Source organism: Sorex araneus, chromosome 1, assembly GCF_027595985.1.
Source record: "Sorex araneus isolate mSorAra2 chromosome 1, mSorAra2.pri, whole genome shotgun sequence".
Lineage (NCBI taxonomy): Eukaryota > Metazoa > Chordata > Mammalia > Eulipotyphla > Soricidae > Sorex > Sorex araneus.
Window position 1 is genome coordinate 272,707,298 of NC_073302.1, and position 24,791 is coordinate 272,732,088.

General features: G+C 37.1%; 1 protein-coding gene across 1 annotated transcript in view; it reads left to right on the top strand.

Moving 5' to 3' along the window:
* SCEL (sciellin) overlaps positions 1–24,791 on the top strand; it is a 90,777-nt gene that overhangs the window by 21,757 nt on the left and 44,229 nt on the right. The window contains exons 9-18 of the mRNA XM_055145524.1: positions 7,763–7,843; positions 10,203–10,268; positions 12,022–12,081; positions 17,716–17,760; positions 18,913–18,972; positions 19,295–19,354; positions 20,191–20,250; positions 20,941–21,000; positions 21,367–21,426; positions 22,616–22,675. Of these exons, the coding sequence (XP_055001499.1) occupies positions 7,763–7,843; positions 10,203–10,268; positions 12,022–12,081; positions 17,716–17,760; positions 18,913–18,972; positions 19,295–19,354; positions 20,191–20,250; positions 20,941–21,000; positions 21,367–21,426; positions 22,616–22,675 (612 nt within the window). The remainder of the gene's footprint in view (positions 1–7,762; positions 7,844–10,202; positions 10,269–12,021; positions 12,082–17,715; positions 17,761–18,912; positions 18,973–19,294; positions 19,355–20,190; positions 20,251–20,940; positions 21,001–21,366; positions 21,427–22,615; positions 22,676–24,791) is intronic.

Sequence of the window (24,791 nt, forward strand, 5' to 3'; positions counted from 1 at the left end):
AGGAAGGAAGGAAGGAAGGAAGGAAGGAAGGAAGGAAGGAAGGAGAAGGAAAGAAAGAAAGAAAGAAAGAAAGAAAGAAAGAAAGAAAGAAAGAAAGAAAGAAAGAAAGAAAGAAAGAAAAAGAAAGAAAGAAAGAAAAGAAAGAAAGGGAAGAAAGGGAAGAAAGAAAGAAAGAAAGAAAGAGAAGAAAGAAAGAAAAGAAGAAAGAAAGAAGAGAAGAAAGAAAGAAGAAAGAAAGAAGAGAGAAAGAGAAAGAGAGAAAGAAAGAAAGAAAGAAAGAAGAAAGAAAGAAAGAAAGAAAGAAAGAAAGAAAGAAGAAGGAAGGAAGGAAGGAGAAGGAAGAAAGAAAGAAAGAAAGAAAGAAGAAGAAAGAAAGGAAAGAAAGAAAGAAAGAAAGAAAAAAGAAAGAAAGAAGGAAAGAAAGAAAGAAGAAAGGAGGAAGGAAGGAAGGAAGGAAGGGAAGGAAGGGAAGAAGGAAAGAAAGATAAGAAAGAAAGAAAGAAAGAAAAGAAAGAAAGAAAGAAAGAAAGAAAGAAAGAAAGAAGAAAGAAAGAAAGAAAGAAAGAAAGAAAGAAGAAAGAGGAAGAAAAGGAAGGAAGGAAGGAAGGAAGGAAGGAAGGAAGGAGGAAGGAAGGAAGGAAGAAGGAAAGAAAGAAAGAAAGAAAGAAAGAAAGAAAGAAAGAAAGAAAGAAAGAAAGAAAGAAAGAAAGAAAGAAAGAAAGAAAGAAAAGAAAGAGAAAGAAAGAGAGAACTAAGTCAAAGTTTTATCTTTATAGTTATTGTTTTTCACTACATTGGTTTGTGTCTTTTATTAAACCCTTGCTACACTAGTCCTCTTTCCATATTTTAATCTCTTTCATCTTGAAAAATAACCTCTTGTGGCTGGTAAAATACTCCAATGGGTACTGGCCTTGCATTTGGCAAAAGTGGGTTCAATACCCTGCAGCTCACATGGTTGGTCCCCTGAGTTGTGACAGGAGTAATCCCAGAGCATGGAGCAGGAGTAAGCCCTGAGCACTGCTGAGTGTGGCCCCAAAACCCAAACCAAAACTGAACCAAACAAAAAAACAGTCTCCTAAAAATCCACAGTCAATGGGGCCAGAGTGATAGTATAGTGGGTAGGACACTTGTCTTGCATGTAGCCAACCTGCATTTGATCACTGACCTGGGTTTGATTGCTGGCATCCCGTATAGTCCCCTGAGTACCTCCAGGAGTAATTCCTGAGCACAGAGTCAGGAGTAATCCCTGCTCCTGGATGTTTGTGGCCCCAAAACACAAACAAACAAACAAACAAACAAAAACAAAAAACCAAAAAAAACCTCGAAACCAAATCTTACAAATATACTTTTCTGGCTTTCCCCTCTTTCCACACAATCCAAGTTTATGAAAGAGTTGATGTCTCCCTCCTGTGTCTGCTTGCAACCACCTCCTTTTGTTCACAGAATCTGCTTTTTCCACAGATTAATTTTGATATTGGTGATAAATTCTTCTTGGCACATCAGTCCCTATGCCTACGTCGCCTTCCCAAAAGTAGTTGCTGAGCAGACAAAATACCTCCCTCTGATGCTACCAATTAAGAATGATTCTGGGTCAGCAGTAAAGCCATCAGCTTCTGCGCACATGTGTGCGCATACACACACAATATTTTAATGTTTTGTGTGCATAATCATTTACAAACATAGAGAAGAAAATACTAATAGTAACCAAAATCGTAAAAACACAGTGAAGAAAACAGTCATGTAGTTAAATGATGGATAGGTACTTTCACAATAGTCCACCTGTGTTTTTTCAACTGTTCTCCTTTAGTGATTTTTCCTTTTAGTTTGCTGATTGGCAGAATTGAAAGAGGGGGGAAAAAGAAAATTCGGATTCAGAAGAGTTGCCATGGCAACTTTGCACTACAGTTATTTTTTTTTCTGTCTGTAACTATAAATGGTAAAATGTAACCTTTCTAATTATGCAGCAACATTTTAAACTCTATTGGTACCAAATTCTCTGCAGTTTTTCTGCCAAGCTAGATTTTTTGAAATGGATTTCATTTTCTTCAAGCATCATTTTCTATTAATAGAATCTGTGTGAAATACTCTCAATAAGATGTCAGAGGACAGTCGTTATATAGTTATTTCTGAATGTCCAGAATACTCATAATGGACATTCCAAATTATTAAAATATTAATCTGCTAAAGTTTATTATTTTTTGAAGGTGTCATTCAAGTAGGGCAAGGAGAAGATTAATTCAGAATTTCGAGATGACGGTTTTAATCTGAACAGAGTTGCTGTTTTCTCAGCCCTGTGAGGTTACCAGAGGCAGCCTGGTAACAGGTTAGGTAGCTTTGGCTTCCTAACAATGATAGTTCAAAGGAACTCATGTTCAAACAATAAATAAAAAGCATCCCTGCTTCCCTCCCACATCCGTGTTCCTTCCTCAGGGCCAGTTGCCTCGACTCTGAGTTTGATGCTTAACCCTACATGACTGTCCCCCGGGGCTTCTCTCTCTGAGAGTTACCCAAGTTCCTGGAACTGCTTAATGTGACTCCTCTTAAAATATAAATAAACAAAACAAAGAAAACAGTTTAGGTTTTTTTTTTAATTTGTTTTGCTTTTTAAAATTATTTCAGTGTCTGTAGGTTTATCAGCTGGGTATTATAAATATTTTCCTAGGGACCACAGAAAAAACAGGGGTTCAGGTTCTTGCCTTGCATGCAGCTGGTTGGGTCCCCAGCGCCACATATGTTTCCGTGAGCACCACCAGGAGTGATCCCTGAGCACAGAGCCAGGAGTAACCTCTGAGGATTGCAGGCTGTAGCACAAAAACAAAACAGCAATGCAATAAGATTACCCTAGAGAGGGTGCAGGGCTTAAGACCCTTGTCTTAAACAGAGCGGACTCAGTTTTAATCCTGGCACCAGATAATGGTTCCTTGATCCGCACGAGAAGGGCCTCTGAGCACAGAGTCAGGAGTATGCTCCAATAGAGTCAGGTGTGGCACACTTCCCTGTGGCCCCAATTAAGTTAAACATAAATATACATCATACCTGATTTAAAGTAGCAGACTCTGACAGATGGTGGGCCCTAGTCATTAAAATCTTAGTGTGGATTGTGTAAATCAGGCTTCTGTTTGGCTAGAAAGGACAGAATTGGTGGACTCAGTGACAAGGGTGATTTGGACTTTGTGCAGAGGACACGGCTTTGGAGCAAGGGAGTCCTGGATGAGGTTCAGTGTGGGTGTCAGGAGCATGCTGTGGCATAAGGACAGAGCTTTTCTGAGCCTGGAGGGGCTGGGAATTGCAGGTATTGGGGTACAAAACCTCTGGCTTGTGGAGTGGGCAGAGATAACTCTTTGTTAGCTCTTCACTTTTTCCTTTCAAACATAGGCAGATTGCCATGTAAGTAGAACCCTTCGCTATCTATAACATTTCTCAACTTGGCTTCTTTCACTTAACATGTGCACATGATACTGATGCGGTTGGCTTGCGTCCATGTTTTTTCTTTTCGATTGCTAAGTCGTATTCCACTTGCTGAAGGTACTCGGTATATTTATCCCCCTAGCCTGAAGACACTTGTGTCGTTTTTAATTTTTTTAATTATTCACATAATTTTTAAACATATATGTCTACGTGGACATATATGTTTATTTTTCTTGAATATTTGCATACAAGTAGGAGTGCTAGTTTGCATGTTAAGCATATATTTAACTTTGTAAGGAGCTGCCAGTGTTTACATTCACACTGACAGTATATGAGTTTGAGTTGCTTCACTGCCTTGGCACAATTTAGGATTGTCAATTAAAAAAAATGATTTTAGCTTTTCTCCTAGTATGTAGTAAATCTCACTGTGATTGTAATTTATAGTTCCCCATAGATTGATGATACTGGACATTTTTCATATGCTTTTTAGTCATGTGTATCTCTTCTCTGGTGGAATAACTTTAAATTAGCTGCCTTTTCCAGTTGGTTTCTTGTTTACTTACATATTTTGAAAGCCTTTAAAAGTATGTTCAGGGGTCAGGGAGATAGCTCAGAAATTCGGATCACATGGTTTTCATGTGCTGTAACCTGAATTCCAACTTAAACAGCATGTGAACCTATTAGCACTCCTGGGTATAGACTGGAGGCCCTCATCAGTACCAGCTGTGGCGTGGTCCCCAGCACCACAAGGCCATGCAGCAGCGTGTCTTCAGTCCTTAGTCTTAAAGCAGCCAGCCAGCTCGCTGGCTATCACCAACAGTGACCCACAGGCTCTGTGAGCACTGCATGAGAGGCCCTCTCCATGAGTAAACAATTTTTTAAAATAGAATTAGAAGGACTGGAGCAATAGCACAGTGGGTAGAGTGTTTGCCTTGCATGTGGCTGACCCGGGTTAAATTCTTCAGTTCCTCTTGGAGAACCCGGCAAGCTACCAAGAGTATCTCGCCCGCACAGCAGAGGCTGGCAAATTACCCGTGCCCAAATTCAATGTGCCCAAAACAGTAACAAGTCTCATAATGGAGACATTACTGGTGCCCGCTCCAGCAAATCGATGAATAATGGGACGACAGTGTTACCGTAATTAAAAAAAAATCAAAGCACATTTGTTTATGTTCTTTAAGTAAGGCATGTGATTTACAAATATCATTTCCCCCGTGTGTAACTTGGATTTGACCCTGTTAATGTATTTTGCAGAGCAAAAGGTTTTTAATTTAATGACTTTCAATTTATCACAAATTTAAAAATGAGTTGTGCCATTGGTTGTTATCTCCAAGAATATTATAATTGGGGCAGTTGTGGAAGAAGTGGTTGTTGGTCTAATGACCCTTTTTTGGGGCAAGGAAATAATGGAGCAACACCCATTGTTACTAATGTTTCATTGGAAATACCTGCCAGAGAGTTGGTTTGAGATGGCATGATCTTGAGACGAGGTGGGGCGGGGGATAAAAGAATAGATTTGACATCAGAATGATCAGAGTGAATGCCTGGCCAAGTCACTTATTATTGATGTGACTCAAATCAAATTATTTATCATTTGGGGAACTCAGTAAAAAGTATTAACAATGATGCACACTTCACAGGCTAGATGTATGAGAGTATTGACATACTACTGACCCTCAAAGAAAATAAGTTGTAGGCCCATCACCATTATTGAAATAAAAAAATTTGTTTATCAAATTGGAATGCCACGCCACAGAGGCGGGGTGGGGCCGGGGGGGACGGGACCAGGGGGTGGGAGGGATACTGGGTTCATTGGTGTTGGAGAATGGACGCTGGTGGAGGGATGGGCTTTCGAACATTGCATGAGGGAAAAACAAGCACGAAAAGGTGTGAATCTGTAACTGTACCCTCACTGTGACTCACTACAAAAAAATAAATAAATAAATAAATAAATAAATAAATAAATAATTTGTTCATGACAAAAGTAAAAGGAAAAAAACAGAACCTGAAAAATTGTAATTCATAACTTAAAAATGGAGTTCACTGCTCTTGTTTCTAACTGGACTTGTGTGGCAGTAAAAAAAAAAAATGTTTTCTTCACAAACTCAGTCTTGTACAGAAATCTCAGAGCCCAGCTATCCTAAAATGCCAGAATTAAAAGAAGTGGTCTTTGCAGCAGCATGAAAAAATGAAGAAATACAAAAGTTATTCAGTTACTTCTGTTAGCTCTGGCCTTTGGGCTACTCTGTGTCAGTTTTCATATGCTTCTCATGAAATTAACTTTTGAATTCCTAAAAGTTACTCTCTATAGTTGCGACCTAGTGGTTATAATGAGGTGGCACAAATTCTGAAAAGTGTTGTGAGAGTGAGACAAGGATAGAGGGGAGAGCCTGGGTGGGTTAGCTTAAATATTGCATCCCAAAGTCGTATACAAACAGGATCCTTCCACATGGTTGTTTTCTTTTCTTCACAATATTTTGAGACTGCAGCTTCCTACCTCACTCTTGCATTTTAATCCCCTTACTTGGCATGTCATGGAGCTTCTGGCACCTTATGAATGACTTCTCTCATGGCCCTCATGGGCTTGTGTTCTGTCATCTGTGGCTGTCCTGGCAGAGATGCAAATGAAAGCTCTTTTGAGGTGAATTGGAGCCAATGAGACATTTCCTGACTCCAGCCCAGCAGGGGTGGAAATGCATAGCCATTTGAGATCAATCTGCACCTCTGTCCTTCTCATGTCCTTCACAGCACATTTACTCTTTGGGTCTTTTTCCAGACTAGAATGACCAGGATAAGTAGTGGCTGGGTGTGTAAGTACTGGTGGCACCATGCACACCTGGTTGCTTGCTCCCCAAACTATCTTCATACTGTTTACTCAGATGCCTCCCACACACCCAGCCAATACTTATCCTGGTCATTCTGGGAAAAAATTCGCTTTTCCTAGATGTAATTCTGGCATAAGCAAAGCCTTACACTATCTCTTTTCTTGGATCCCATTGTAAGGTTCCATTTTTATTATCCTCCTTTCCATCTCGTATCTTGCTTTTCATTTATTATACTTATTCCTTCCAGCCTCAGGTTCCTGAAATTCCTCCTCCTCAATAAACGCACAAATCCATTGATGCTCCCACTTTTTCCCACAGATTTTTATCCCTCATCCCTTGTGTTCCCGTGTACCTCTAAGTCTATCTCAGCTGTCATGATCCCTCATTGTAATGACTCCTTTGTGTTCCCCTCCCTTCCATAGCCATCATTCTCTTACAGTCACCGAGTGAATTCAGCTAAATCCAGCTCTCTTGTTTATTCTGTCCCTGTTGCAGCTGAATATGGCAAAAGAAAATGTCTACTGATCTTCAACAGGATACCCATTTCTCTTTGTTGACTGCGTAATGGCTCAAAGGGACTATTCACATCTACATCCTGACTTTCTGTTTTCCTATTTTTCATTCCATCATCTTTTCTTCAACATCGCTCCATCAAAAGGCTCACCAAGGACCAGTACATTGAAAAAACTTTCTATACCGAATATCCTGTGCTTGTTTTTGCTTGATCTATTGGTAGCTTTGTGCCCTCTAGAGTCAATGATGCTTCCATTTTTCTTCATAACTCTTATCCCCATCAGTCATAAATGTGTTTCTATATGGGCAACCATTTGAGAATGGGAAAATCATTCACTTTTTAGAGTGCCTGGTGCATATAAAACTACCTCAGGATGTTAAAAAACAAAACATTATCAAACTTCTAACTGTTAGATATCCCCTTTCCTGCCATATTATGGCATGAGCATGTAAGACTAAGAAAGTATATTTAGAATCAGTGTATGTTTACTGTAAGTTCTTCAGCCATTTGTCAGGCTCGAGTGAGAGGAACCAATTCTGCTTTTGAGCTGAAGTTTACCCTGGCAAGGCTTTTGCTGCCTCTCTCCTGCTCAGACTCAGAACAACATATGCAGTTTTTCAAGTCCCTTCATAAACTAGGCTACTGCCACCTGTAAACCAAGATTTGCATCAAGATTATTGAGAGTTGTGCCTTTTAAATCAGAGCTACTAGAATATACTTTAGCTAAATGTTCTAGCAAAATGCTACACCATGTAGAACTGAATCTATTTTAACTATAGTTAAATAGAACAGTGCTTTCAAAACCTGGTTCAGTGAACTCTTTGAATACCTGTAATTTCAACCAATGTTTTTAAAACGTTTGGTGCTCCTTAGATTCTGACCTTTTAGCACCCATGAAAGGAAGTTGTAAGATGACTGAGCTATTTTCAAATAGGCAATAAATGTATTTGGTTAATAGATGCTAAATTTTACCATGTTTCCATGGTGAAGTGAACTGCTATTTTCTGTTTTAAAGGGAACCAACTGTTCATCCTCCAATACCTCCAAAGCCTAGTTCTCCTATTTCATCTCCTCACACGCTGAGAAGGGATAATAGGTAAGACCTGTAATTTCAGGGTTTCTTGTAAAATGAAGTTCAACAGATATAAAAGTGTAATGTGTTTTGCACAAATCATGGGTATATTGTGTATGCATGTTCAGGACAGAAATCTGTGTAAAGTTTTTCTAATTTGCCAACACAAACGCATCCTAAGGCTTGCCTTTGAATATTTATGACCAATAACTACTTTGTGTAAATATACCTTCAAGATAGAATCCAAATAATATTTACAGCCAAGAAATATTTTTATGCTCAGTTTTCTTCTAATTAAGTTTTTTAGTAGGTGATATATAAGAAAGCTGTCTCCAACATAAAAATAAATTTATATATTCATTTAATATATATTACATATATAGAAAACTCAGTTCTCCCTTTAGTGGCTACATTTTTCAGAGGAAAGACAGTCTTGAAATTTGTGTTACTGCTCTTTTCCCTACTTTTGTCAGAAACATGTATAGGCTGTTTTTTAGCCTTGTTTTAGCTAAGGAATTTATAATTTATTTCAAAACTAGCATAAAGTTTGGAAAGTTTTCTAATTCACTTGTCTTTGAATGAAGCAAAAAAGACAAACTTAAAATTTTTGTTTTGAATCTCCATCGCTCTTTAATAAATACTGAGAAACAAATTCAGACATATGAAAATATTCCTATGTATTCTTTGTTAAACTCTTTATTAATCTAAAACCATTTTTTCAAGTCTTACATTGCACATTTCCATTATTATTGTAAAATATTTTTAAATGACATTTCAGGGGCTGGAAAGATAGTAGAGCAGACAGGGCACTTACTATGTACATGGCAGACCCAGGTTCAAATCCAAGAACTTTAAATGGTCAACCATCACCAGGAGTGATCCTTGAGCACAGAGCCAAGAGTAGCTCTGAGCAGGACTGGATGTGTCCCAAAAGGAAAAAAAAGATCTGAGTGAAGATTACATTGAGTCTTTAGATTGTCTGCCTTTGATTCCTTGGTGGGTTGGTTTTGTGTGTGTGTGTGTGTGTGTGTGTGTGTGTGTGTGTGTGTGTGTGTGTGTGCTGGTGATATTTTTGGCAGGATGTAAGGGAAATCTGGAGCTAGCAAAAGAGCACTAATGAGGAGAAAGAGAATCCTGTAGCATTTAAGCCTTCTACTTAGTTGAAAAAAAGAGGTCTCAGTTCCTATGCAGCAAAACTTCATAGGACTTTTGAAATTGTGTCCTTATGGCTGAGAAGGTTAAACAAAATTTCAACAAATCAAGAGAATATTTTGTTGAATTCATAAAAAACATCAATTCAGCCAGGTTTATAATTCTTTGTTTATGTAAAGATTATAATTACACTTTAAAAATAGCTTCTCAACCTTCTTTGATTGTTTTGCTTTTCCCTTTACTCTTATTATACTGAAAAATAATCTAAGTTTGAACAGTTTTTTAAAGGAGGGCTAAATTTAATTGGATTTAGTATCACCTAAATTTTTATCTAAAATCAGATGTCTAGAGCAGTGAGCTTGTGTGAATTAAAAGAAATGAAATTCCATGAAATTAGTCTAATTCAGTTTTATACTCTGATTTCTTTCTTCCACTAATGATATTAAAAATTAAATTAGGACAGCTGGCATCTTTTAAGTCTTGATTGCTTTAATCACAGAAAGATGATTTTAATGAAAGAATATGAAAAGGAAGTGTTTCTTATGTGATTAACACATGTCCCCAGGGGTACAAAAATAGTTGAATATAGTTTCCTGAGAACAAGCAAGAATGTATAAATAGGTCAGTCAAATACTTAGCAAATGAGTAATGCAAAGCCTTATGCTATAAATTATGACAACCTCCTACCATTAAAAATCTTATCTAGTAAATTTAATGTGGCCATTCTCAGAATGGTGGTATAACTGCAGTCATAAAAGTGTTTTCTGTCATACCTGATCAGATATTTTCTGCATTATGTGTAATGGGATAAGCTTAAGAAAAAACTATTTAATGACTAATAGCAAACAATATTCTTGACATTTTATTTTATTGTTTGGGGGACACATCTGATGATACTCAGGGCTTTCTCCTAACTCTGAGCTCAGGAATCACTCCTGGAAAATGCTCAGGGGATTATATGGGATGTCGAAGATCAAACCTGGATATGTTGCATGCAAAGCAAACCCCCTACCTACTGTACTATCATTCCAACCCCCTAGGTTCTAGAATTTAAGACAGAATATGATTAGTTCAAACCAACCAAAAGTGAATGAAATTTCTTTCTCTCTAGTAGCACTATGCACCCCAAACACTTTGATCTCTTTGAATACACATATTTTCTTACGAATTTAAATTTAACAGTAAGTGTTTTATTGTGTAACATATATTATCTTTAACTTTTAAAATATAGGCAGATATGTCCACCCAAACCAGGTGTATACACAGAAACTAACAGAGATGCAGAAAGAAATATAAGGTATGATGACATATCTATATCTATGAAATGGTAGAAATTAGAAAGTGTGCTTTACCCCATGTATGGAGACTGTGAATTAAGCCTTTGCCCCACGCCGGCTAACGGAGGAAAGAACCTTCCTGCTTGGTCTCTCTCCCCTCCGGGAGAAGGCGTGGTGTCCGACATTTTGTGGGTCCGTTGAGAAGGTACGAACTTGGTGGCGCGGAAAAAAAAAAAAAAAAATGTGTGCTTTGAACTTGAAACAGCCGCAGGATACAGAGCCAGCCCTAGTCGGGCCCGTGCTCGGCTCCGGCCGGCCGGGTTTTCGGCCCGGGCGCCCATGCCCCTGCAGAGCCGGTGGATGTGGAACAAGCGGGAACCAGAGACAGCTTTAGGAATTGGTTTCTGGCAGAATTTTCCCAGGACTTTATACAGAAATCCAAAACCGCGCGGACGCTGCCGCGTCCGCGCGACTTAACATTTATAATTGTCATCAATGTGAAAGGGTTCCATTTGAACAGGTCAGACTTGGGGGGGAAACTCCAAATAATAACAGTAAGTTTTTGTTGAAATATTGAAGGTTCTTAATGTAACAGCCACCTCTGGACTATGAGCTAAGCAAAAGCCCCACGCTGGCCAACGTGGCGTGGAGTACACCATACTATGAGGCGCAGGAAGGGGGATGAGGGGGAAAAATTAAAAAAAAAAAAAAAATGGAAAAGGAAAAAGAGAAAAAAAAAAAGAGAGAGAGAGAGTTATGTCAACTATAGTGAGTTTTGTGTTGAATTATGGAATGTAATCAAGGTAAAGAAAAAATGAAGTGAAATTCATTAGTTATACAGTAGGGGGTAGGGGGTGGGGGCGGGGGGTAAACTGGGGTTTCTGGTGGTGGAATTTGGGCACTGGTGAAGGGATGGGTGTTTGAATATTGTATAACTGACATATAAACCTGAGAATTTTGTAACTTTCCACATGGTGATTTAATAAAAATTAAAAAAAAAAAAAAAAAAAAGAAAGTGTGCTTTACTAGAACACTTAGAAATTTAAAAATTGATATATACTTCATTTTCCAGCTAGCTTCTATGTCAGTAATATGTACCTACAGAATTTTTTGTTCCTAAGTTTTATATAAAGAAAACAATAAGGTTGTGTGAACAGAAATAACAGAGTAAGATCAACCCCCATAAGACAGGGAAATGTTGATTCTTCAAACATTTTTGTCAGACTTGGGTGTACAAGGTTTCACCTACCTGCACCTGCAGAAAAGTCATAAATTGTACTGTAGTTTTGAGGTAGCATTTCCCCATGACAATCTTGATTTATTCCTTTTGCTTTACAAATTACTGTACTTTTGCTCTTTAAATATAGTGTGTACATGTGCATATATGCTTCTACATGTTTATGTATATTTTAAAATGACTAATCTTTAACACAGATAGACATATACTTAAGTATCATGTGCAACACTGAAAACATAATGTAAAATATATTATTTTACGTGGGAGTGGCCAATACAAGTCTTTCAGAGAAACTGTAGTTATTTCAATGAGCACTAGATGGCAGGGCCAATGCCCATGTGAAATGATGGAGTGTGTGTGTGTGTGTGTGTGTGTGTGTGTGTGTGTGCATGTGTGCACATGCAAGCGCAGCACAAAATGGTTGTGATAACAATGTTTCGTTATTCAGTTAAATTAATTTTACTGAATACACGAAAAATAGAATGACCACAAAATTACTCCACTGTCTCTAATATGTGTTTTTCCCCTTTTTGAAGGAGCCAGGATCTCGAGAACATTGTCAAAGTGGCCACTTCACTGCAGAAAACTGACAAGGGGTGAGATGTCAGAGCTGTTGAACTTAAGTCTCTTCTTCTTTTTATGTTTCAAAGTGCCTAACTAGAATCCTTTAGAAGTTCTAGATATGAACAAAATTTCAGTGTTCACTGAAAAGCAGGGAGAAGCAGTGTCTCTTGACAAGTGTGGACTGATATTCCTAGGTACTCTGATTCATCTGTATTCTCTTCTGGTGGCTGTACTTATTCCCATGACCTTTGATGCCCATGTTTTCGGCCTCATTACAAGTTTCCAGTTTTTCGTTTGCTGCCGGCCTGGATTTCTACCTGTCAGTTGCTTCAGCACCCATCTAGAAGGACCTAGCCACAGTCAACATCCTTCCCAAATGTGCCATTTCTTGCCCTTTCTCCTTTCATTACAGCCAGCTCTCCTTCTGAGATTGTCCTTAATGCTTCATCTCCTCTGTGTAGTATCAGACATGTATAAATTAAATGTATGTATATATATATGCATACACCTGCATGTAGATATATATGTATCCAATTGAAATGTATACATACCCATCCTTTATATGTAGATTATCCAGATTTATGTATTACAACTTCCCATCAATCTTTTCACTAGATCATTACCATCTACCATAACAGCTCAAATTTTCTTTTTTTTCTCTTTGACCCACACCCTGGGGTGCTCAGGGCTTACTCCTGGCTCTTTGCTAAGTGTTAACTCCTAGTGGAGCTGGTGAAACCATATGTGGTTCTGGGGCCTGTATCCAGGCTAGCTGTATAGCAGACAAGCACAAGCACGCTACCCCTGTGCTCTCTCTCTAGCCTGCAGCCTGGATCTTCTTTCCAAGATTATGTTGAAGCAATCATTCTACTGACTCTTCAAAGCTCATTAATTATATACAAAACATTATGCAAGGTCGGTGCTACTCTATTATGGCTTCAAACATGTTTCAGAGTTATTTCTAATTTCACCTTTATGTTTACTCTACATTCAAAACCAAATTAAACAATTTTCATTCTACATGTCTTTGTATGGCATTCTGCAGTCTTTTCCAGTCTTGAGATCTTGGCAATCCCCCCAGGTCCTACTTATTTTTCAAGATCCAGATCAAATATCATCTTTTCTGTTAGATTTCTGAATGACCTAGTGGAAGATAACTTCTGCCTCATTAAACTATTAGAACTCCTATTTTCATGTTTTATAATAACTAATCTCATTTGATGTTGTTTTGTATCTTATTTCTTGTATCACTTTAATATTTCCTAGGAAATTTATTTTTCTTATTAAGTACTGAGCCTGACATGGCACTTTGTGCAAAGGAGATGTTTAAATAATAATTTTTTGTGGAAAATAATGACAGCCAATGAGAAGAATCATAGATCTACATGATTTGTAGTTAAATTGCATACTTGTTAAGAATGTCCTTGCTTTAAAAATTTAGCAATCCTAAAAGGGATGGAATTAGGTCACCAGGGATTGTAGTCACACCAAAAGTATTGCGTGGAAGAAACAAATGAAGCTAAACTTTTCTGTGCAAATTTATAAACAAACAGGATCTTTGGCTTCAGACAGGGTTTATAGAAACTATCCTGAAAGCTTTATTTCAACTTTCTTTCATCTAAGTGTCTAGATCTTTGACTTTTATTTTGGTTTGAGATTAACACTTCACTTTTAATAGGGAATGGACAACTTTTTAGTGGGTGATTAGGGTGTTTGAAGGGGAGCTAGCAAAGCAACGCTACAGGGAAATTATGGTTTGGCTCAATCAAACAAATGCAGTCAGAGCTGTAGTTATTTAATTTTCCTGTTCCTTCTACCTAACCACAGACAGATGCATTCCTCACAGGGAGAAATAGTTGCTCTGACAGGCCCCAGGGGAAATGTCTGTTGTATTGATATAGTCCAGCACTATGGCTGTAAGCCATCCATAGGGACTAGAAATAACATTATTTATCCAAGCTGTTCTTTGTAACACTCCTGTGGGAAATGGATGTTTACTCCTATCTGATTAAAAACATTTAATTTATTTCAAATGCTATGGTGAAACTTAATATCCAAAGCTTTCATCAGTTTAAGGTCATGTTAAGAGCTCAACTTCTTTATTCAGACTCCCATCTCCATTTTATGTAATTTACAACAGAGCATCTTCTTATGATTTATGCTAATTTTCTTGTGATAACAGAAGCAACCCCAAATCCTGGTTACCTTATTATTGTGACTCACACCAACCAGTGAGAAAGGTCAGGACTAAAATTTACAGGATTCTTAGGTTTGCTTTTTCCCTCTGGAGACATGGGCAGATTGAAAGCCTCTGAGCTGGAAGGTAGAATTTCAACCCTGAAACAACAATGGTGCATTGTGTCAGGAGACTGGATAGTATTTGTCCTACACAAGGCTAGACCGTTAATTTCTATCAGGGTTAATAGCTTTGATATTGTGTATTTATTCTCAGCTTTCAATTTTGCCATTGACTGTGTAATATTACTTAAAAGATGTCATCATTATGTTCCTATTAATCCGGCGTGCTTTTAGGTTTTGAATAGTTATTCTGGGGAAAGGTCATTCTGGGCATCTTCATAGCTCTCATTGATTCACTGACTCTGCCTCTCTAAGACTGAGCCACAGTCTTGCTATCTCTAAATGCAGTTTAAAATGTAAATATTCCAAGCATTTGTTACCTGGAAAAATTGGTATTTTATATATCATGTGGTCAACATTAAATGAGAGCTTAGGACTTTGCAGGCATCATAACAGGTACCTGGCATTTCATTAGCTTATTCTTTTCCAAGGTGGACACAATTAGTACAAAGAGAAAGTTGAGGCATGGGAAGTTGAGGCAATGAGAGGTTGTGTGACTCATTCTGAGTCTCGAGCTAATGGGTGGTGAATCTTTTTTTTTTTTTTTTTTTTTGCTTTTTGGGTCACACCTGGTTATGCACAGGGGTTACTCCTGGCTCATGACTTCAGGAATTACTCCTGACGGTGCTCAGGGGACCATATGGGATGCTGGGAATCGAACTCGGGTCAGCCGCGTGCAAGGCAAACGCCCTACCCGCTGTGCTATTGCTGCAGCCCTGGGTGGTGAATCTTGAATTGACATCCAAGTGTCCCTGAATTAGGAACTTGACTATATATCTACTGCATCTCTGGCCCTGACAACCATTAGTTAACATTAAAGATGATTTAAGGGGCAGGGACGATAGTACAATGGGTAGGGCATTTGCTTTGCATGCAGCCAACTTGGTTGGGCCCGTGGCAAGCCATCTAGTAGTACCCCAAGAACTGTCAGGAGTGATTTCTGAGTGCAGAGCCAGGAGTGAGCCCCTGAGCATCATTAGGTGTGGCCCCCAAAATCAAAAACAAATAAAAAAGATGATTTAAGAACAGAAAGAAAGTGTGAGAAGCATATGATTCTAGAGTAGGAAGAAGGGATAAGCAAGGGTTATGAACTGAAAAACTGACGAGGAAGGCAGGGGAAGAGAGTACAAAGGAAGTAGACGTAAAAGTTGAATTTTCTTTCCCTTTTTGCTATGAAGAGCAGACAGGAACAAGAAACCCTCTTAGAATGCCTTCTGTGGGAAGAGGACTGAGCTCATTTTGTTCTAAGGGATATTACAGAATCTAGATTTTCATACAAATAGCTCACATCCATGGGAGCTCAGAAAGTTGCAGTTAATCAAATATGGAAACAGAATAGCAGATATAGCTGACTTGGAATCAAGTAGAAATTAAATTAAAGAAAGAAGTCAGTCTTAATGATAGTATTTTGATAAATATTTTGTATAAGTGCATTGTGTAACAGAGTATATATTTAAGTCAATATACCTGTATTTATTAGTTTAATAAAAAACATGTTAAGCATAGACTTATGAAGATAACCATGTTAAAGGCTGAAGAATATATAAAAGTTCTGAATTTTAAACATGTAGGGCAAGGAAGGGATCAGGAGAATTAATATAAGACAAGTATAAAATTGATGTATTAAAATCTTAGTTTATATATAATTGATGTATTATAAAATATGGTCACTTGTTGCAAATTGAAGTGCCATTTTTTTATATCTTCTTTAAAGAAAATGTAAGCTAAGATGACCAAAGGATTCCTGGAAACTATGGAATTCAGTTGTAGGACTTTGTTTAGAGGACTGGTAGAGATTTCATGGAAGAAAAGGTGCTTAAGCCTTGAAGAATCTTTTATAAATTTAGATAAATATTTATAAGAATTTCTTCTAAGGATCCAATTTCACACCTTTAAAAGATTATTTATTTATTTTTGTTTTTTCCATTGTGCATGAGTATTCTTCTGTGTTTTGTTATATCCTCATGTGGGTAAGATAATTTGATAATTAAAAATAAGTTTATTTTAGGCACTGTGGTTTAAAAGTGTTATTGGTAAGATTTTATACATAAAATGTTATTGGTAAGGTTTTATACGTAAAACATTCCACCACCAGTTCTCCACAAAATTGTCTGCTTCTTGCCACCATTGTCTCAATGTCCCCCAACTTCCCCTTCTCCCCATGGTCAGTGTGTGACAGAAGACCAGTTCTCAGGTTCTGTTGCCTTTAGGCATTTGTGTCTTATGAGAAATATTCATATCGTTTTCCATAAAGCCTGGAAAGCCTCAGCAGTGAATGAGGATCCCTTTTTCCCCACATCCATGCCAACAGAGGATGTTTTTGTTCTTTGTGATATGTGTGCTAGTTTCATGGTGTGAAATTATAACTTATTGTTTGGATTTGCATTTCCCTGGTGGGTGAAATGCTGCAGAGAATTATATAATATATATATTGTTATTTGTATGTCTTTTATTTTATTTATTTTTTAATTGAATCACATTGATCACATCTTTTTTTTCCAGTGTGCAGTGCCATCTACACCCACCACTAAATTGCCAATATCCCTCAATCACAATCCACTGGACACCCTCCCCCATCCATTGACTCTGCTTCTTCCTCTGCCAGTGACCTAAGTTCCAAGGGCTTGCTTTTATGTGATGTTATCTGTTCCCTTGATTTGCTTCTCTGTACCACACATTTGAGTGAGAACATTCAGCATTTGTCTTTCCCCTTTTCACTTATTTTTCTCACTACGGAGAGTTCTTAAAATATTAAAATGCCATTTAGTCTGTCAATTCTACATCTAGGTACCTATGCAAAGTAAACAAGGACACTAATATAAAAAGATACGTGCACCGCCAGAGAGATGGAATGTGGGCTAAAGGACTTGCTAAGCACAGAACTGTCTCCAATTCCATCCCTCACAATATGTCCCCCAAGCACCACCAGGAGTGATTTTTGTGCATAGTCCCAAGAGTAAGCCTGAGCATCCCTGGCTGTGCCCCCAACTCCCAAAATAGCAAAAGATAGAACAAAACAAACGCTAACAAACATAAGATATATGCATACCTAGATCCATTTTAGAGCTATTTACAGTAGCTGAGATCTGGAATCAGTTCAGGTTACTAGTGACAGATGAGTGGATAAAGATGTGTGGTATATCTACACAACAGAATAGCATGCAGTCGTAAACAGAATTTTTAAGATGTAGATGACATTGGTAGAATGTACTATATTTCAGAGAACTTAGAAATAATTGTTTTAAGATCTGCCCTTTGACTGTTGACACACTTTGTACTGACATAAGATTTTTTTTCTCTTCCAAAAGTGAAGAATTAGATAATCTTATCAAGATGAACAAAAGTTTAACCAGGTAAGGTTGTTAAATGTCTATTTAAAGATTTTTGTTTTGTTTTGTTTGAGGGCTACACACACCTGTGTTCGGAGCTTATTCCTGGCTCTGAGCTCAGGGAACACTCCCGGTGGGAGTGATCCTAGGTGGTGCTGTGCATCAAACCTAGGTCAGCCACATGAGTGGCAGTGCCCTACCCATAATATTATCACTCCAGCCCCTTTGCTGCATGCAAGGCAAACGCCCTACCTGTTGTGCTATCGCTCCAGTCCCATAATTTGTATTGTATTTGATTATTGCTTTTCCTGAAAATTTAATGAAATAGTGTGAACACAGACTTGTATTTGGCCACCAAATATTTTTAATTTTACTTGTAAAAATCACTTTATTAGTTAATAGTTTTTCTTCCTTTTAATTATAATGCACAATTTAAAATTATTGTGATTAATATTTATGTTAAAATGTATGACATTGTAGCGTACTTTCTGTTGCTTTGCATTGTAACCTGCTAGGTAACAGGTGCCAAAGAGAAAGAGAAGTAAAGCAAATATTAGATGAGTTAACTGAACTGAAGATCAAAAGATGTGTTTTTATTGCCATTCTGACAGCAATGACACATATGGTTGACGCTCAACAACTCACTTAAAATTGGTGCTTTTCTGTTTTCTCATTTATAAAGATAGGAGGTATTAAATCAAGAATCACAGACTTAATCAGAAACTGGATAGTACAGTGGGAAGATGCTTGACTTGCATGTGGATATGATGTTCAGAATCCCATGTGGTCCCCTGAGCACCGCCAGAAGTAATTCCTGAGTGCAGATCTGGGAGTGTCCTCTGTGCATCGCTGGGTGTGCCCCAAAAGAAAAAAAATTCTTGATTAACTTCTATTTCGTGTGTTGTTGCATGGTTGGCAGTGAGGGGTTGGATACTCCCAAGTGGTGCACAGGAAGCCCGGGGGCAACTCAAGAAGTTGGTGGACTTTTTCTGCCAAAACCTGTGTTACCAGTGACCATGAGGTCACCCTGGTCACACCCATCTGGCACCTAGCAATGTGCTTCAACTTCCATACTATCTATTGCCCCCCTCCTTTTACGTGTACATTAGTCTGTGTTCCTCTAGCGATAGTATCTGTTACTATTACTGATAAAGTTTTTATTTGATATGTTTAAAGAAATCAAGGTCTTGATGGTCTCTTCAGAACAAGTCCTACGTCAGAACAAACAGAGAAAAGGTGAGTGCGACTGTCTATAACTAGAAAATGTGATATCTCCTAAGCTTTGTTTTATTCTTTTAGACGCTAACTAGAATGAAATTATGTCCTTTGGCATAAAAATATAGTAACAGATGGGGTAGCTCTTTCAGTATTATGTATTTAGTTCAGACATAACTACTCAGAAGGATTTCTGCTCTTCCATTCATTATGAATAAATGAGCAATTCATTAATGTTTATTATATCTGACCTTTCAAGACACCATACAATTTTATTTCAGCATGCAATATACCGTAGAACTTTATTTGATTTATTTTATATGAATGTCTTTGTGTTTTACAGAGCCAAAAGTCTTGAAAGTCTCATCTTTCTGAATGCCCGGAAGGACAAAGATGGCAAAGGGTAACCTTTGAGTAGGATTCTCACAGGATTCTTTGAGTACCTGCTAAACTGCTGATATAATGAGTCTAAGTCATTTCCTGGAAGAAACTTTCCATTCAGAATTCAGGGTCAAGCAGGCTGGTAGAACAGGGTTAAGATAGAGCATACCACACTGTAATTTTGTGCTGACAGGCTCACCAGCACAAATCTGGTGACCCTAAACCTCTAGAGACCTCGATTTCCTCATCACAGAATATGACTGTGACTTGGATGATCGCCAAACTGTCTTTCATGCCTAAAAATGAAAACATCAGGTTGCTAATTAGAAATTGCTACTGTTAAAATAGTGGACAAGAGTCTGACTTAAAAATTAATCTGTTAACTCTAACATATTTGGTGCTGGGAGCCTAAACTTTCTTCATTGTCTACTTAATAATGTGCTAAGGCACTTTTTGGTTGGCATCTTTTTTTGGGGGGGTGCTTTTTGGGTCACACCAGTGATGCTCAGGGGTTGGTCCTGGCTCTGCACTCAAGAATCACTCCTGGTGATGCTCGGGGGACCATATGGGATGTGGATACCTGAACCCAGGTCGGCTGTGTGCAAGGCAAACACCCTGGCCACTGTACTATCATTCCAGCTCCTGGCTGGAATCTTGGTTGAGGAATTTTGGAAGTAGCTCAGATATATTTGTAAATTTCATAATGTCAATATATATACTTTTATTTATTTTGTATTATAAAAAGGTTGATGTATAAGCAGTACTGAATTTAGAGCATTTAAGAAGCTAATTTATAATTCTAGACTGACATGCTAGAAAATTCACTTATTTCATTTATATTGTTTTTCATATTGAAAGAAACCAAACCCTCAGCACTTTCATGAAAGAAAATCCCAGAACAGTCAAGAATAATATAGGGTAAGAATTTATGAGATAAGTACTTCTTTTCTCCAGTTTAGCTATTTACATTGCATTTGATTTGTTATTAAATTTTGCTTTGTAAGATGATTATTATTTTTATTGTCTTATTTTTTTTTGGTGGGGGGATGAGGGTAGTTAGTTCGCATCTGTCTGTGCTGAGGAGTTTATGCACAGGGATCATTCCTGGATCTGTGTTCAGGGATTATTCCTGGAGGGGTTTAAAGGAGGCCATATATAGTGCTGGTGAGTGAACCCAGGTCAGTTGATTGTAAGACAAGCACTTTATTCACTGTACAGCGTCTGGAGTCCCTGTCTTAGTTATCGTTAAAATGCATTTTTTTTCTGTGCCAATCTATGTACCCAAATGTATTCTAGTTTTTCAAGTCAATCTTGATGGCTGAATCTTCAACCTTTTCTGATACAGAATATTTAGCAAAACCCATATAGTGAAAGCTGTCCATAATAATTTTATAAGTATTGAATGTATAAACAACATGTTAATCTATGTAATGAAAATAAGCAAGTATTAGTACAGGTGAATATTTTCAAGTGGAGAACAGATGGAATAGGAAGACCTTGAATTATCTGTAGATGGTTACATAAGAGTTTCACAGGAAAAGTTAAGATTTCTTGTTTATAAAGATTTCAGAAAAATTGATATAAGATTTTGATGTATTTCCCCCCAAGAAATCAAGATCTAGAACCAGTTACCAAAGTGAACACCAGGGCAGACAAAGCTAGAAGAGGGTGAGTACTGTTTTGTATTTCTGAATCTTGGTTATTACCTCCCAGATTAATGTGTAATCTTCTCAGTGATTTCAGGGATCACATCTTTGACTTTGTCTTTTCTCTCATATGTCTAATTTCTACTGCCTTGGTCTTCACTTTGGAAATCTATAGCATTAGATTTATATTATTTCTAAATTTATATGTGCACAGAGCCTGATAAATTCTTAGAGATTAGCTTAATTATATTGATAGGAAATTTTTATAATAAAAATATAACAGATGCGTATACTTATGTGTATGTGTATCACTCACACACATATATCTATGGAGAGAGAATGTACTATGAAAATACTCCAACACTGATCTAAACTTTTTTTCTAAAAGCGGTGAAGACCTTGACAATGTTATCAAAGTGAATACCAAAGAACGTCAAAATGTCACTGGGTAAGACTTTTAATGTCCTTAAATTTTATTTTTATAAGATAGAATAATTAGTATTTTATTAGTGGCCATAAGATAAAATAATTACATTATAACATAATAAAATATTTTTCTACTTTAACTTCACAACCATATTTTATTATCATGAAAATAGTAATGGTGGACCTATTTTCTAATAACTTGTAAAATCTTTCAAGAATTATTTCAATGTTATTTTCTTTTCTCCCTTATTTGGAATTTGGATTTATTGTTAGGAATGAGTTATGGAATTGAATTTGTGTCTAAAGAAAGCAGACTCTTGACAACATTTTTGAAGTGAGTCTCTAAACGACAATACATGCCAAGAGAGGCTTGATTAAAACTCTTGTAACAAATCAACTTCTCAAAGAACAAGTGGTCTCAGAAGACAGCCCAGGGAGGTGGCTTGTCAGGAATAGGCCCTAGCAGTGAAAAACATTACATTAGTATATTTCCAATTTGAGACTATGTTGACACGGTGGTAATACTGAATCAAGATACTTTTGCCATTCTTTCCTGCCCCTTTTTGTTTCTGATCATGGAATTTGGTATTACTCAATACACCTTAATTGGGGAGCATGTTTCTCTCTCCTGAAAAAAATGACTCAGTTTTCCTACCATGAAAGGAATTTTGTCTTTTATTACTCACCCTGGTCTAATTATATTTTTAAAAGCATGGAATGTGACAATGGTTGAGTTTATATGAAGGCATTGCTATTCAAATACTTGTTTTTAATACTATTGTTAAATTATGACTTTTATTGTTAGCTTTTTATTATTTTAAAACAGAAGAATGGACAAGCAAATCTTATTTGTTGATTAGAATTTTACATTATGTCTGGACCCAGTATAGAACATTAATTTAGATTACATCAATGCTACAACGTAAAGTAGCCCAACAAGGTCTAAGATCAAAGCTGATTTTATTAAGCAAATTTCATGTATGCTTATCTAATTTGAGAATAAAACAAAATAAATCCCATGTTTCTTGCTCGCAAATAAAGAAGCTTAATGGTCTTCAGCTCAAGATATAAGAATAAATTTCATTCATAGTTAGAGCTTTAAAATTTCATAGGTATAGAAATTATATATATCTTGCTTAATTTTTCTAATTATGTTTACTTGAATAGTCTTGTTTTATGACATTTATTAAAGCTCATTTCTTTATTCAAAGAAAACAAGACCTCAGTGGACATAACAAGGAGAATCCTGAAACAAATAAAAATATCAAGAGGTAAGACACTGAAAGATTTTTTTTCTTAATTTGACCTTTATGAACACATTGGGATTCTTAGTGTTTGTACGCAAAAAAGTAAATTAAAAGTCAAACCAAAACTGAGTCCTCTTTTCCCCAAACACACCACAGAAATCAATGCAACAAATGATGCACAAATGCAATCTCTTGTATTATATTCTGAGGTAAAGTTTGCTTCCAGGTAGATTTTAAGAAATTAAATGGGATTCCTCTATTGAGATATATGATTTATTTCTTCATATGTTTGTATGTGTATATGGATTCAATTTCAATCTGAAGTAGAAAACTGATGTCTCATGTCTAGCAGTCAAGCAGATAAAAGTTCCTCTTAGGTGAAGCTGTTTTGTTCAATTCAAGCCTTCAGCTGATTGGATGGGTCCACCCATGTGAGAGAAACCTATCAGCTTTACTTAGTCCACCAATGCAAATTGTGATGCCACCTAAAAGCATCATCTCAGAAACACTCAAAATAAGTTTTGACCAACTCTCTGGCCACCCTGTAACCCAAATCAAGTTGATGCAAGATGGGTGTGTGAATTCATGTATAGTATATATATCAGTAGTGTATGTGTGTTTGTTGTGTGAGAAGAATATAGGTGCATGCATGGGGAGATGTAGCTGTGTATGAGTGAATTGCATGTACTTGTGTAATGCAACTGTGTTTAGCACATGTGGTGTGTATTAAAAGAAGAGCTCAGCAGAGGGTACTTCATAAAAGAGTTGTCCTATCCATGAATTTTCAAGTAAATCTGGAGAGCTTATGTTCTCTTTCCTTTTATTTTTAAAAAAGCAGATGAAATAGATTTGTTGGCGTGTTACTGAAAACAGTATACCAAATAATTCCATGTGGTTTCCTTTGAACTCCTTTCCACTTCATTAATTCGGTTCATGATATTATTAGTTGACTCTAAAATGTGTCACTGATGCCTGCAGGCCCCATCAGCACAGCAGAGTGTGAACTCAGGAGTTGAAATGTGCTGTGCATGTCAGGCTGGTCTGTCCCCAGCACCACAGCACAGCCTGTCAGGGACACTGTGACCGGTGAACCTAAGATTGAGACAAAAGCACTCATTTCCTTGGCTTCCTGGGTCATTCAGCAAGGTAACCTTAGCGGATGTGAACAGGAAGCTTGAAAACTCAAATTCTGACTCTATCGCTGGCTAGCTGCCCACTGGTTCAATGTTCTTATCTACTGAAGGATCATGCCTCTATCTTTTCTGGCATATGATAGATAAAAATCATCATTAGTGATGACAGAGAATCAGATGAATTATGTTTCTTTAACTTGATGATTTTGATATTGTTCAAATATCTAATTTATATTGCCTCTCTAAAAGAACAAATCTGTATAGTCCTTTCCAATTTTTATTAGAGTATTTCAAATCATCGCCTGTTTTTATCATATGAATGTGAATATGGAAAGATACTTGTGCACAGGTTTTTACATACGCACAATTTTTTTGTGATTCTTGTGTGTTATATTTGTGTGTGCAAGAGCGCAAATATGTTTGTGCCTATGTATGTAAGTGCACTTGGTTACTTACTTCCCACTCTCGGCATTCCTGGTGCAGTCATGGGGGTGCTAAACCAGTTGATCGTATTCCTCATTGATGTTGTCAATGACGGCATCCTCCCACGTTGCTGCAAAAGTGTCAAAGAGCTACTAGTTGGTGGTCATTCTGGGAGTCGTCATTCATTGGTTATGCACATGTCTATGAAAATGTATGAGTGAGACTCCATATATGTGTAGACATGTTTGTCTATGATGTGCCTATTTTCTAGGTATTATTACATGTACACATTAATGTTTGTGTGTGGGTACTTGTGTAGTGTAGCATGTATGTCCAGTATATATGCACACTTTCTGAAAACTTTTAAGGATAATATTTGTCATTACTTGCACATATTTAATCTACACATCTAAGTTCTATAGATGTTTTTAAAAAATCAGATTTTGCACCATCTCATAATGAAAACTGTCAATAATTTTGCAATTTACATAGAAATAAAATCATACCTATCAATTGTCTTGCACCTTTTCAATAAAGTCCAGCCACATGCACCATTTTTCCCTCTAATCCAGGTTCATTTATGC